This window comes from Chelonoidis abingdonii, chromosome 7, assembly GCF_003597395.2.
Source record: "Chelonoidis abingdonii isolate Lonesome George chromosome 7, CheloAbing_2.0, whole genome shotgun sequence".
Lineage (NCBI taxonomy): Eukaryota > Metazoa > Chordata > Testudines > Testudinidae > Chelonoidis > Chelonoidis abingdonii.
Genome location: NC_133775.1, coordinates 14,769,404 through 14,784,723, shown reverse-complemented (window position 1 = coordinate 14,784,723; position 15,320 = coordinate 14,769,404). Strand labels below are relative to the sequence as shown.

At 41.1% G+C, this 15,320-nt stretch overlaps 1 protein-coding gene across 1 annotated transcript in view; it reads left to right on the top strand.

Annotated features, from left to right (window-relative positions):
* The window catches only part of FYB2 (FYN binding protein 2), a 39,412-nt gene that overhangs the window by 15,837 nt on the left and 8,255 nt on the right, over positions 1-15,320 (top strand). Inside the window, exons 5-13 of the mRNA XM_032803125.2 lie at positions 3,216-3,316; positions 4,205-4,236; positions 5,425-5,456; positions 7,203-7,293; positions 7,663-7,807; positions 10,990-11,116; positions 11,213-11,256; positions 12,814-12,883; positions 14,390-14,482. Of these exons, the coding sequence (XP_032659016.1) occupies positions 3,216-3,316; positions 4,205-4,236; positions 5,425-5,456; positions 7,203-7,293; positions 7,663-7,807; positions 10,990-11,116; positions 11,213-11,256; positions 12,814-12,883; positions 14,390-14,482 (735 nt within the window). The remainder of the gene's footprint in view (positions 1-3,215; positions 3,317-4,204; positions 4,237-5,424; positions 5,457-7,202; positions 7,294-7,662; positions 7,808-10,989; positions 11,117-11,212; positions 11,257-12,813; positions 12,884-14,389; positions 14,483-15,320) is intronic.

Here is a 15,320-nt window from a genome sequence, read left to right as displayed (position 1 = left end):
ACTTGAGTTGCAATTCACCTTGCCCACATGGTAAATCGAAATGAGATCATGGACATTTGACACAACCAAAACCGTGCCCGGCAGTAGAGCGACTCACAGAAGAGTTCTTGGGGCCCCACCATGATCGTTTAGGGATGTGGAAGGTGCAGTGGTTACAGGGCTGCTTGCATCTGTCTCCTCTCTGAATGCACTCCGTCTCTTCCAAGAAGGAGACATGTGATTCTCCCATTCCAAGACTGGGCGCCAGGCTACAGTATCCTGTGTATCCATTTGTGTTTATCCAGCAGGTCTCTTTCTGGATTAAGTGCCTATGGTTCCTCTTCGGGAGTCTGTCACTAGACAGCCTGTTAAAACCAAAGTATTTAATCTTAACAATAGAATAAAACAGAGGAGAACTTTAAAACAACAAGCAGTCTATACACGTCTAGCTCACCTAAAGCCCAATCATCAGTAATGGTGGGTCCAGCAGAATTAGATACTTCTATCAGCCTGAACACCTCACCAACATCATCCCCCAACAGCTACTACCTGTGTGTGTGTGCAGGGAGGGGGGGAGATGTAAATCAATTTTTATCCAACCAGTGATCCTGTCTCATCTTAGGGTCCCTGCATGGCAAAACAAGTTTTCTAACTTGTCTGGGACCCAGGGGTAGAATCCTCACTGCGAAAGCTCGAGCATTGTCTCTGAACAGTCCTGAAGTGTTTATCAGACCCAGGGCTCTTCTCAAGCAATTGTTTGGTTCTTGCTTGTATTTTCCAACAACCCTGTTGATTCAACCCATTATAGTCCTGTAGTAACCAGCCCAATAATCGATCAACTTACAGTATTCGCACATGATTATGTAACAGCTCTGTTTATCACAGAAGCTCTAGCACAGCCCTGTCCGCCACAGTGAATTTCACTGTGGCAGACGTTCATTGCGGCATCAGCTGAAATCCTGCATGATGCTGGGGGGAAGCACATGGTGGCTAGAGCCCTTGAAATGGAAATATTGCGGGGGCAGGCAGTGAATCTGTTTCTGCCTCCACAATATCTCATGGACATAAGAGTAGGACATGGCTATGCTCCACCTTGTGTGCATGCAGAAGGGGGACAGAGATAAGAGGGGGGCCTGAAGGAAGGGATGGAGCTGCTGCTGCAGTTAAGGTTGCCAAGCCTCCAGGATTGTCTTGGAGTCTCCAGGAATTAAAGATTAACCTTGAATTAAAGATTGTCATGTGATGAAACACCCAGGAATACATCCAACCAAAATTGGCAACCCCATTTGAAGTATGTGGGGTCAGGCTGGCCATCAGGGAGCAGGTATGACTCCTGGTCCTGCATTCCAGCCACTACAGGTTCCCATGGAGACACTCAGCCTGGGAGAGGAGCAGGAGCATGTGAACCAGCTGCCAGGATAGCATGAGATACAAGACAGGACAATAGCACTTGGGCAGAGTCCAGGGGGTGCACACAGAGCACCAGCCACTGATGTGGGTGATGAGACAGAACTCTGGCACCAGGATGGAGGACAAGCTCGTGGCAGTGGGGGGTTGCACAGGGCACTTGCCGCTTCCCCACCCCACCTAAGTAGTTCTCCCTGCCCCTTCACAGGGAGCTTCTTCCTTCCCCATGCTGTAATTTAATCCCTAGAGCATAGACAGGGATAGGATGCATTAGAAATGAATGCATTAAGTGACGGAACAATTTGCATATGAGAGCTACATGCTGCCAAGTTTGACTTGATTTCTGGTATATCCGCTAATAAAATGAATAGGGTGTGGTGGGGAAATTTGTTCAACAGGGGCACAGACTTTGTTTTTTAATAGTTCTACCTCAAGCACTGACTTCAGTATTTTAATTTCTCTTCTTTTCTTTTTATCCTCTGATTTCCTCCTCCCCCGCTTAACTGATAAGCAGGAAAACATACTTAATCTTTGCTCTGTTCCTACTAAGTTTTAATAGCGCCGTGGTGACTGCATAAGAGTTCCAGAAATGATTTTCTGATGAGCAGCTTGTGTTACGGTATTTTATCAGTTGGCTTTCAATAAAATAAAAAGTTTTCTAATGTTTTTCCATCCCTATTTCACACTCAATGTGCACATTCCTATAACTATCCAATTCTGGTATTTTTAAAATGCCAAGTGCAAAACCTTGCTAGAAAATTGCATTGATGTGTAGAAATCAGAAAATGAAACTACCTGTTTTCTGTGTGCTCTCAACAAAGCCTCTCCCACTTATACTGGTTGAGAGTTTCCTAGAACTGGACTTTAAGCTGTGTGTGGTTTCTCTACCCCCCACTCCCTGTATCCCAAGCAAAAATGTCTATGGTTCAGTGCTTCTATTCAGTTTCAGTGGTGGAGCTGAAACTTCTGCACCTGGCTTGGCCCCACCCCTGCAGAGAATTATCAGTATGTAGCAATCCAGACAAACTAATCACACTTTAAAGAAGCAGTCTACATGCTGAAGTGCAAAAGTCTCTGCTATTCTTGTGGTCGTTATGATGTATTTGTATCCTCCTAGGAGCCCTGGACCAAAATCCTGTTGTGCCAGGTGCTGTACAAATGCAGAACAAAAGGAAAGTCCCTGCCCCAAAGAGATGATGATGATCCAAGTATAAGGCAAAAGACAACAGAGTTACAGACAGACCAATGAGGGAGTACCAGGAAACAATGAGACACTATTGGTCAGCATGACAGGCAGTGGACTCTGCGTACAAGCAACCTAGTAGCATGTTGTAGGCTCATCCCATCGATACGCTGGGGATTTCCATGAATAATTTCCAGACAACACTTGGTCTACTGACCAGCAAAGTTTGGTGATGCACAGTGTCCATGAGCTCATTTCAAGTGCAATGAATGCTGATCACTAAGGGAGGCTTGGCTGCTGCCTTTTGTTCTGAACCCAGGTTGAGGGGTGGGGTCGGGGGATACATTGAGGTTTGTGTCTACACAAAGCCTAGTAACTTGGGCTTTATGTGGCCAAGGTGAATTTCAACTGAAGTTATCCTATGGGTGATTTTAAATGTTTAATCACAACCTGCTGGAGTAGATGTAGCATGAGACAGCATATATCTTAGCGCAGGCCTCTTAATTAAGATAGAAGTTCCCAGTAATAATTCATTTCCCATAGATTGTATGCCAGAGTTCTCCAAGATCCATTCATTTATTTTGTAGGATTTGAAAAAAAAAACAAAAAATTGTTTCCCCCGCCCCTTTCTCTCATCATTCTCTAGTGCTGAATCTGAAGAACTACATAATTATGAAGAAACCATATCGTACGTGAAACAATCTGGGAACTCTCTAAACTCATGTGCCATTGAGGATATTGCTGACTGTGAGTCTGTTAAACCAATTAAGATAGGCAGAGTATGTGGGGTCTTACTACTTTTTAAAGAAATGGCATTGTTCCTCCTAATCTGTTAGAAACTCAGTTGCATGTCTGAGTTACCCTCTTTCACAAAAATCTTCCTGTTTGGGAATATTCCTGCTTTACAGCCTAACTTATCCTCTCCTCTTTGCCACTAGAAAGAAACAGACTGGTGTGTGAGACTGAAAATGTGTTTTATGGAGTTATAGGATCATCATGGTGGGGGAGGCTGAAGGTAGAACTGCAATGGGAAAAAGTCATGTGACTAATCATGTAGAAGTGCTGGGGATGAGGGGGCAAAGGAGGAGAAGTTAACTTGGCACACTTCAGCCTCTTTTGGGGGGGGGGAGGGGCAGGGGGGAAGAGGTGCTACTTCCAATGCATGGAACTCTTCCATTCCCTTATGACTTGCGCCATCTTAATTACCCTGTACCCCACCCCACCCCTGCTTTGTCTTTCTTGTTCTGTCAGGTTTATTCTTGTGCTTTTTTTCCCCTTGTTCCTCTTCCTGGTGGTTCTTCCTCCCCGTTTCTCTTTGGCAGAATACAACTTATTTGCTTAGGGTTGTGTTTCGGATCAATTGTTGTACTTGATCCAAGGGGTGTGAAAAGATTGAGCTGACAGGGTGTGAACCAATCCTCATTCAGGGAACTGACCATCGGGCCACTAGGCCCTGCAAAAATGGGCATTTGCTCCCATGTAGTCTAGAGTACCCTTGGCTGAATATGTGGGCCAGTCTTCTCTCTAGCCACAGTTCCCTTTCACAGGCTGTAGTTCAATGGCATTAAAACTGTGGAAGATTGTATATCCTGAACGTGCTAAAATGCAGTAATTGTTTATAAATCTTTATTCTAGTATCTAGCATGGGAATCCAAGGACAGGAAAAGGTACGTCATCTTCTGCAACCATCACCTGACATTATAGATAAATCTGTAAGACATGCTGGTGCTATGTTCTGATGCCTTGGAAACTTGTGACTATCGTATCCTTCACATAATAGGCTGTTCTGTGGGGACTCTGGAGACTGATGTGCCCATTCCGTGGGATCTATGGAACCAATTTACTTAGCGCCCTTTGAAAATCCTAGCCTCACGCTTCTGAGGTTTAAAGAAGTAGTGATACAATCTAAATTTAACAGCATGTTTGATATCAAACAGGTCATGAGTAAATCTCTGAGAGTTTTTTAAAATTCCATAAGGAAGATGCCTGTATAAACTTCTGTCAAAGATAGGAACATGCTGGTAATTTTCTACTCAAAGGCTTGATGGCAAAAACAGTGTTCAAACTTCCTTGGCATAGCAACGTATTTAGCCAGCGGCTGATGGGTATGGAAGAAAATAATTGAGCTGGTGTCAGAAAGTATTTCTTATGGGTGTGACTTCATGTTCTGTCACGCATGAAGGGAAATCAGATGGGCCATAACCTCTGAAATTCTTAAGTTAGATTCCAAATCTGGACAAATAAAAAAAAAAAAAAAAGGTTAAGCGTTCAAAAAAAGAGCTTATTTGCTTTATCTGAGTGAGATCCAGATTCAAATTTTAGTTCTGAACTGAAAAGTGATCAATGTGTCCAGGAAATATCATCATGCTTCAAATGGCTTATCTACAATGCAGTGGAGGAGGAGTTTTGGCTTGCTTGCTTTATAATGGTCGAAAAAGCTAATTGTATTTAGAAAGGTTTTGTGAAACAAAACTAATATTTAAAAGGTTAGACCCAATCTTGCAAGCACTTCAGCACATGCTTGACTTTACTCCTGTGAGTAATTTCATTGACCATTAGCTAGCTAGCTTGCTTGCTTGCTTATTTATTTATTTTATTTATTATTATATAAGGAATTATGTGCATATTGACCTGAATCTTTTACAGAAACTGCTTTTATTCTAGAAAATAAGGGAAAGATCCTGCTTTTAACTGATCATAAAGCTCATTTCTAAATGCAGGCCTCTACATGGGTTAATATTGTTTGTACAGAAACACACTTTAAAATATCAAATATTGAGTGAGATTGTGTAAAGCTTAGCTTCTTGCCGAACAAGGCATAATAAGTGAAGGTTTTTTACTTTCTTTTTCAATAGAAGCAGAAAACTTTTCTGTTTGGCCCATCCAGGTAACTTCATTTATTTGAATCACTTTTTATTTCTGCTTCTCTAAACAGGTTTAGCAAAGGAAAATGGCCTTTTTAGCTCTGTAATAAACCTGGGTGAATAACCTATGAGGTATTTGCAGAATATTTTATTTGAGAAATACAGTGAAATTCCACAAACACACTTGTGAATACAATTCCATTTTCTGGCAACTTTCAAGGTTTCAAACTTCATTTTTGTTCTACAGGGAACAAAAACAAAACCTTTCAAAAGGTTTTACAAAAAGCTGAATTTTCAAAATGTCCTTTTCCTCTCCTCCTTCCTTTCCCGGGGGAAACTTGAGCTTTTCAATGTGGGAATGGGAGAGAGATTGACTTTATAGCCTAGGAGACCCAGGTTCAAGTCTGTGATCTGGGCTGACAACACTCAGCTCTCAGTTGGGCACAGTAAGAACTCTCCCACCACTCTCTCTAGAAGTCAGAAAGCCCTGAACCCAGATCCAAAACAACCTGAAATGAATTTTTCATCCAAACTGATGTCTTCACAAAACATTTCAATTTCATTTCATTGAAAATATTCCAAACAGCTCTCCTTAGGAATTATTTATCCAGCTCTAACTAGATGTGATGAAGGAGAAAGGCAAGTTTGAAGTTCACCCTGGACTATTTTAAGAGTAAAAATACATACTTCAAACACTGCAGTAAATGTAATTACTGTAGCTTGGTAACCTGCTTGCTCTAATGGAGATTGTTGTAGCATGGGATAAATTGGATTATTTTTGTTAGATGTGTAACTAAGGAAAAAAGCAATTTGGGAATAGAATTAGGAGAGACGTTGCATCACTGGAGTGGCTTGATTATTCAGAGGGCTACCAAAATGATTTCACAAGTAAACGTACATGAAAGTTGGCTTTGGGATTACGTAATAGGATGGGAGGGAAACTGTAGAGAAGTGTGTGGAAGGGATGGCGCAGTCAGGGAGAGTTCTGATGGAGTCAGGAACCAAAGAGGCAGGGCCGGCTCTAGGTTTTTTGCTGCCCCAAGCAAAAAAAAAAGAAATGAAATGACACCCCTGGAATTGTGCAGCCCCAAACACGTGCTTGGTTTGCTGGTGCCTAGAGCTGGCCCTGCAAAGGGGGAGATGGAGGCTGCATGAAGGAGAGCAAAGCTGTGCCAAATCAGAGTATGTGAGGGGCAGTGAAACAGAAACACATCAGAATTGGTTTATCCATCCTAATACGTGTCTGACGTGGTGATGGGAATTACACATAAAGTGAGCCAGTCGAGCTCACTAGATAAATATGGGAGAGGAGACAGAAGCTGTGGTTTTGATAACCCGGGAGGTCATTGGCTATGGACTGCCTCATCTTTCTCTTTCAGCCATCGTGGGGTTTTTTTGTTTTGTTTTTTCAGTTGGCAAGACTTTTCTGTATAGTTCAGTGTTACTGTAACAAAGCTGGACCAGAGTCAGCCGTATGGTGAGATCGTCAGCAATGGATCTAGTTTATGGGCTGTCCATTATCAAAAAGTCCATGCTTCCTAGCTTGCTGTCATTCAGATTGTGAATAGTGCTGTGAATATTATTGCTCTGGGTTACCATCTGCTCTGTCTGCATGTTGGAGCTGATCCAGATTTTAGCACTGGTGTTATGGAATATAATACACAAAATACAGCCTCATCTCTCTCCTAACAAATAGAGTGGGGGGAGTTGCTATGTATCAACACATACATCTTAGCCTGGGCTTGTGTAAGCATCTTCTAATATTTCAGCATTGAAAGAGTCACAGAGGATGAAAAAAAGGAAAAATTGAAATGGGATCTCGATAGAGAGAGGCAACAGCAAGTGAAGAAAATGACCAAGGTAATATATCATAGGTGCCCCTTGTATATTTAGGAGCAGTGTTGCGGTGGACAATGAGCAGGACTAGGGTATGATGCAGTTTTTGTTTTTAAAGCACAGTGAAACTAGCTCTTGGCCCAGGGATTGGAAGCTGTCTTTCGTCTCCCAAATGAGGATAGATTATGGAATTTTAAATATTTTGTTTTCTCCCATTCATGATGATAAATGTTTGGTAATATGACTGATACTATACGTGTTTCTGAGAATCTATTACACTTTTGTTCTATATAGTGAGTTATTAGGTGAGCTATAATTTTTTTTTCACATTGCTTGTAAATTAGAAATCTGATTCAGGTACTGCCCTAACCACATCTGCATTTCTCTCATTAGATTAGTGGTAGTGAGGATATGCTCCATACATCACAAATACATCAAGATAATGAAGGTGGGAAGAACAAGCTACAAGTTAAGCAGAGAGATGAAACTGATGTCATCCAAACTGGGAAGTGGCTGGCAAAAGATGGAGTAGAACATTGTGAGTATCCCATTGCCTTTGGTTTATTGTACTGTTTCTTCAAACTTCTGTTCCATTTTTTACCTAAGATCTCTCAGGCCTTGTCTACATGATAGAGTCACACTGGTTTAACTTAAGGTGTAATTTTAAACCAATTAAGTTAAAGTAGCACAAAATGCTGCATGGACATTAAAATACATATGTTTGTGTTTAAGACTATCTGTTCAGATTAGATTGTCCTGACTTGGGAATGTTGAACAGAATTGTGCAAATAAGTGATTTTTCAGCTCTCTGGCAGTTTTTTGGTTTGAGTTGAATGAAAACCAAACATTTTCAGTGAATTAAAAGCTGAAAAAAATTTCATATCAAACAAAATGCATTTTTACGTTGGGCATTAACTTAAAAGCAAAGGAAATGAAGGGCTTGATTCACAAAACTGGAGCTGGTGGTGTCCCCTTTCTGTGGAGTAACCATGGTACTTACCTGGGATATGGAGGACTCTGGGTTTGAATCCCACTCTGGAGCTGGTGCTTGAACTCAGGTCTTCAACATCTCAGGTAAGTGGCGTAAGCATCAGGCTATTGGAAAAAAACACCCTAGTCTGAAAAATTGCTCCCAGATCTACTGTGGAAATCCATCTTCTCCTATGGAAAACAAGCTGTCACCTCTCCAATATTGTCTGTGGCTGAAGTCAGAAGGAAAAAAAAAAATCATGGGAAGATGGAAACTATTTGGGCCTGATTTTTTTTTTTTCAAACTGTTTTTATTCCTCTGTCTAGTGCTTGCTGACATGCTTTGTTCTAATGACTCTCAAACATAAGGAATAAGCCTTTATTTTCTTCATTAGCAGACCTGGAGTGCTAGTACATTATTTGGGCTTCAGTTATCATCTTAAGCTCTATAGTTGGCAGATACTGTCAACTTACTTGGGTTTGTAGTGAATGGGGAGCATATTTCTTCCTTTTAAACTTACTCTGTAGCTTCCAAGTCTAAATTGATTTTACCTGTAAGTAATTATTTCAGTTCATTCCTGACAGCGATAATATTTTCAAACCACTCTGCTTAACTTTGCTGCTACTGACAGTGGCTGTTCAGGATTGAGCTGTAGGTATGATTGATCTCTTGAATGGCTTGAGGTAATTTTGGGTGGAATTTTCAGTATTGTTCGAGGCCGGCGTATTTCTGCTCCCATTGATGTAAATGGGAGCATAGTAAGGCCAATGCTGGGTGCTTTTAAAAAATCAGAGAGACCAAAAGTGAGAAGTTAGTTTTGCTCCAAAGCATTATGATTAAATTCATAATATCGGCAGAGATGTTTCAGTGTTGCACGTTTCTGGTGCGGCAGCTGAACATGGATGCATCCATTTAAAAATACTAGTTTGTTTTTGGTTCTGTCTCTTATGTTTCTTTGTTAATTCAACCGTTTTTTTCCCCCGTCAAACTCATTAAAGGCCTAACTAGGCTTGGCGAGGTGGTCAGTTGACCACTTATTTGATCACTGTCAAATATTGTCATATATTCCGGCAAGGATGTCCTGTTGGCAGTGGCAGCCTACCTTTTTTTATTTGCATCACGGTGCCCATCTTCTTACAATAAAGCCAAAAAAACCCCACAACTCCATTTCATTGTTTCATATTTTTCTGAGTTACTGAACTGAAATTGTATTAACGTGTCTTTTGAAATTCGGCATAAGTATCTCTCTAAGGCCAAGCCTATTGGAGACCATAAAGTCTTACTCTTTTTTGTTCTAATAAAATAGTGCTTTAAAATGTTTGACCATTCTGACAATATTTAACCAATATTTAAGCCTGTAAGAAAATCATGGGCCATAAGCCTGAACACACAGCACAGTTGTTTTTTGTTGTTGCTACAAATTTGAGTAGCATTGGCACTGCAAGCTTGTGTGCCACGTTGTAATACCCTTCCCTCAAATTTGGCCTAGCTTCTCTCCATAACAGAGGCAGCTGAGCCAAATTTGGGTGATCGGGGTGGGGGATTACAAACTGGTGAATGAGGGAGTAACAGCACTCAAATTTGGATGGCTGCCTCTCAGTCATACTTGCCTTCAAGAGCCATTGGGACATATCTGTGCTGCTGCGCTGCTTAAAAGGCAGGCTGCATGCCTGGGAAGAAGATGCTGAAGCTTATGGGTGGGTGAGCACCCAGGGGTGGTGAATCCATTTTAAAAACAAGGGGGGGGGGTGAATCTTTTTTGAAGTGGAGAGGGGAGGGAAAGCTCACTGGTTTGAGCCCTGGCCTGCTAAACTCAAGGTTGTGAGTTCAATCCTTGAGGGAGCCATTTAGGGAACTGAGATAAAAATCTGTCTGGGGATTGGTCCTGCTGTGAGCAGAGGGTTGGACTAGATGATCTCCTGAGGTCCCTTCCAACCCTGGTGATTCTGTGATATAAAGGCAACCTCTTTTTCTGTTGGTTTGGTTTGTTTTTTTTAATGGAAGTTGCACTGAGCACACCAAAACTTCAGCTTCAACAAACTGTGGCTGCAACTTTTGAACAACAACAAAAAAAAAATGCATACTTTTTTGTACAGCCTTACATATACTTGACTAGTAAATTTACCAATAAATTTTTGACTAGTCAAATGACCAACCTCAGACCTAACATTGCTGGAGGGGTGTCTGTTGCGCTGGTGATTATAACTTTTTTTTTTTTTTTTTTTTTTTTTTTTTTTTACGTAATTGAAACAGTTCACACACTTAATTGTCCTAGTTCAAAGTATAATAGACATCAGTGAAAATCTCAAATGAGACTTATGTTTTTCCTCTACTGTGATTTGCAGGTATATTCCCCAGGCTTAAGTAATCTATCAAGCCTTATTCTCTAAACCATATCAACCCCACCAAAGATAGTACTAATTCAGTCCCTTCATTTATTTCAGTAAATGCTCATTGATTTTTTTAATCCTATTTTGGTACTTGCAGTTGAAAAATTTCACAGTTGAGGGCTTCAGATACTGAACAAACTGTAAATCTCTAAAATAAGTCTTTAAGACTCTTTGCTTTCTTTCAAGGCAGCTTAGAGCAATCAAAGACCCTTCTTAACTCCTAGAACTAAGGAAGTTTGGCTTCCTCTGCAGCTTATTTATTTCTTGTGACACTAATGTGAATTATCCAAGATGATCATCCTTGACCCGATAGTAGGTGATCAGAAGAGCTTCTAAAGCAAGATGCTGTTTCATTTTCAGCTTGCTATGTGTGCGTGGATGCCTTGAAAGCAGATGAACATATGGTGGCTTTGAGTCAAAGGATTCTGAAGCCAGTGCAGACATCAGAGGATGTGTATGATGATGTAGAAGGGAGAGAGCATGCCATGTGAGTACGTGCTAACGACTGGGTTTTGAAACGTCTTCTAAAGTCTTCAAGATAGTAAACTGATATATCAAACTGTCTTGACACTTCATTTTCCAGGAATCAAGCCTCTGATGCCTTTAGCTCGTTCACTTCAGATAACTGTAAGTATGGCAGAGTTGGGAAGTTTGAACTTGGGGCTCATTCTTTATGTTGAGACATACCTCCATTTAAAAAGATGCCTCTTGTGCCTGGAGTGGAGCTCACCCCAGCAAAAAGGAGTTGCACATGGCCCTTTGCTACACTTGAACCCCACACTATAGTCCAGTCCTCTGCCAAGTTCCCAGTCAGCCCAGGAAAGCAGGCATGGCACTGGGATCTCCGCTAAGACAATGAGGAAAGAATTCTTCCTTTACCTCTAAGCTGCACATTGCAGCTGCTACTGCAGCCTAAGTGCAGGAGTGGACTCTGACTTCAGTGTTATAAAGGGGTGGTGATCCTGGCTTTAACCCTTAAACAGTTCTGCTGTGCTTTGAGAGTGGCTTGGTTTACACCTTCTGCGTGGCCTCTCCAAAAACCTGCCCATATTCCTTTCTTTTGTTCCTCCTCCTCCTCCTCCCCCACCCCAGAATTGCACTGGTTTCCCCTCCATGTGGAAACCTCCACATCCATGGAACCAGGGACAGGATTTTCTGCCAATATATTGTTGCAGCGTCACTCAAATTCACTAGGCCGTATGGATCTGCTGTAGTGAATTTCAACTGTAAGTGCCTGTCTGTACCCATTTTGAGCACTTGTAGTTAAAGTTGCCTCGTCCATATTATTAATAGCAGTCAAAATCACAAGTGTCCTCATTAAACCTTCCACTTTTCTGGTGATGTGATAGATCTTTCCTAGTGGGATTCATAGTGTGATGTGACCGCAATCTCCATGTTAGTCAAATATGATCCTAATAGTGTCATTCATTGGATGAATTTTGATAGCTTAATAAATCTACCCCCGCAGCTCATACGCAAGATTTGTTTATGTCTACAGTTTTGGCTACCTGATTTTAATACATTTTCTAACCACTAGAGCACTAGCAATTTAAAAAGAAAACAAGTTTACAAAGAATAGTCTGTGCATTATATTGAATATTCCACTATTAGCTCATGTATGAATACAATGAGTGTTAGATTCCTTTACTGATCAGTGTCACTCCAATGTTGAACATTCAGCATTATGACAAGCTTACATCTGGGAATAAATGGTCTCTTGTAAAGTTTTGTTGCACTTTATACTGCAAGCTAGGAGGTCTGACTCCCAGCTTGCATAGACAACAGAGTTCTGGTGGGTTTGTAGTCTAGGGTGACCAGATAGCAAGTGTGAAAAATCGGGACAGAGGGTGGTGGTGGTGGGGTAATAGGCACCTGTGTAAGAAAAAGCCTCAAATATTGGGACTGTCCCTATAAAATCGGGACATCTGGTCACCCTGTTGTAGTCTGGCAGCTAGCTGGTGCTGCAGCAGCTACACTTCTGCATTTTGTGTGCTAGCTCAGATGAGCGCTAGTGTGAGTATGTCCACTTGAGTTGGGAATCGCACCACTAGCTCATATCGGCTATGGCTACTCTGTAGTACTAAGTTGTTCTCCTGTTCTGGAGCTCCATTTGTTCTGTTTAGCAGATCTTGAAGATTGTTGCCATTGAATGTGATTTGTGAATACATTTGTCTTGTTTTTAAGTTTCAGAAAACAAAAGTGATGAAATATATGAAGATATTCGTAATGGGGATTATAATCCAATCAAACTGGAGTGAGTTGCCATTTATATGCCTTCAAGCTGAATGCACTTTGTGTAATGTTCCTGTTGACTTTTGGATATAAGTACATGTTTTACAGCTGTAGAAGGGATATTGATTTTTGTTGTTTATTGACATTAGCTGACATTTACTAACTGCATTTCCAATCGTTAGCTCTGTCAGATCACTCTGTGTGTGGAATGAGGCTTCATACACCCTTCCATAGTGTACCTGACTCAGCCCTTGACCATAGCAAATGGTGAGGCAAAACTTCTTAAAAGGTGAACCTGATGCCTAGTTTTTATATAGCAGAATGTGGAGTTATTTATCTTGTGCATATGTATCCACTCTTTTCCCTTATGGCTGTGAAGAGTAATTGCATCTGCATTTAAACCTAACGTGCATCTTGTGTATGGAGAAAATATGGGAAGTTTGAAGCCTAGGGGATGGGGGGGGAAAAAACAGCAACGTTATTTGAATTAAAGGTGCATCTAGAGGCACCAAACAAGTCCGTGGTCCATTGTGCTAAATGCTGTACATGCACACCCAGTCCCTCCTCCAAAGAACTGTCGTCTCAATAGACACTACATAGTAGGGAAAATGAAGCTTTTGTTTCCTCCTGTTACAGATGGGGAAATGGAGAAATAGATTGTGACTTGCCCAAGATTGCACAGAGAAGTTTATAGCAGAGCTTGGCATTGAAACTCAACATCCTGAGTCTTAGTTCAGTGCTGTAACCACAAGGCCATCCTTAACGTAGTCTTCCTGCCAGTACAATGTGCACCCAGTCAACACAACTCCCTGAGCACTGTCTTTAGTACTTACTTATTTAGTTCCTTCTATCTTGGTTCTTTTTAAACACTTCAGTATACGTCCACTATGGGAAATAAGCTTCGCAACACCCCTCTGACACTGGCAAATACAATTCCCCCTGTCATCAACATAAAGAGAATTTGTCTCGCCCGAGGCCATGCAAGACAGAGCTCTGTGGTGGAGCCTGGAACAGAAGGAGGTGGGCTGACTCTCAGGCCTGGGCCTTAACCACAAGGTTATCCTTCCATCTACCGTCTACCAGGAATGGTACCAAGGGAAGCACTGTTCCTTTTAACAGAGATTTGGAGTTCCACGAAAACACTCAATTTCTGAACGTGGTAGGAGAGGAAATTCTTTTTTTTTTTTTTTTTTTTTTTTTTTTTTTTTCCATTAGTGATTCACTGGCTTTGAAAAATCCCATGTGTTAACTAAAACCAATGCAAGAGGGAATTTAGACTCAAGGCCCCAGTCCAGCAAAGCACTTAAGCTTAACTCTAAGCATGTGAGTAGTCCCCAGTGAGTTAAGCATGTGCTTAAGTGCTTTGCTAGACTGGAGCCTAAGTGCTTCTTAAGGTGCAATCCCTGCTTTCTGAATAGAGGATAATCTCTAGTGCTGCCAATATGGGATTTTTTGTGGGCATTCAACATTCTTAAGTCTAACACTTTTTTTTTTTTTTTTCCCCCCAATGTATTTTCTTCATACCTAGTTTGGATAGACTAGAAAAACTAAAGCAATTTGGAAAGTTTTTCAAGAAAGACATAATTAAACTGAAGAATGTCAAGATGAAGGAAAACCGCTGGTAAGAAATTGTCCAAACAGCTCTTGCTCGGTTCATGTTTGGAAAATATACACTTTTCCTTTTGACAGTTCTGGACACAACTTGCTTTGAAAAATCTGCCTAAAAAGTCATTTATGATGACCAGCTGTTCCCTAGGAATCTCCATAATGGATCAAGCCTAGGGTGTATCTGGTCCAATATCTTGTTTCTCACAATGGACAGCACCAAACGCTTCAGAAAAAGGTGCAAGAAACCCTGAATACGTCAATTATGGAATAATCTGCAAGTTTCTGCCTAAATCATAGATTGGATAATGTCTTAAAGCATGAGGATGCATATGTCCTTCCAAACTGGCTTGGGCTGTGATGGTGGTCCAGTAATCCAAGCAAGTTGAACAGATGTAGATCAATGAAGAGGAAAAATTAATTGACTTTAATATTTTCCTTATCCAATTGGTAGGCAAACACCTTCTTACATTCAAGTTTATAAAGAGGGGAAAAAAATCTTTGTTGAAACTGTATTATTTAGCACCCTTAAAGAATCCAAAGATGATGCTTTCCATTAGGAGCATGTGACCAGTACATCCATTCTGGTAATCCACAACTTTTAAACTGTTCTTGAGGCAGCTGTTTTACTCATGAAATATTTGGTTCCCTTTTGGACTAATGAAAGTAGGAATCTAACTTCTTCCCCCATGCTTCCAAAAAAAACAAAACAACAAAACCCACCACTGGGCCTGATTCTGATCCAAACTTACAATGGTATAAGAGCAGGGAAGTTACTCTGGATTTACATGAGTGGATTCTGTCTGTCTGATCCATCACTCTTAGGAGCACCAATATCAATGGCTTTTTCCCCC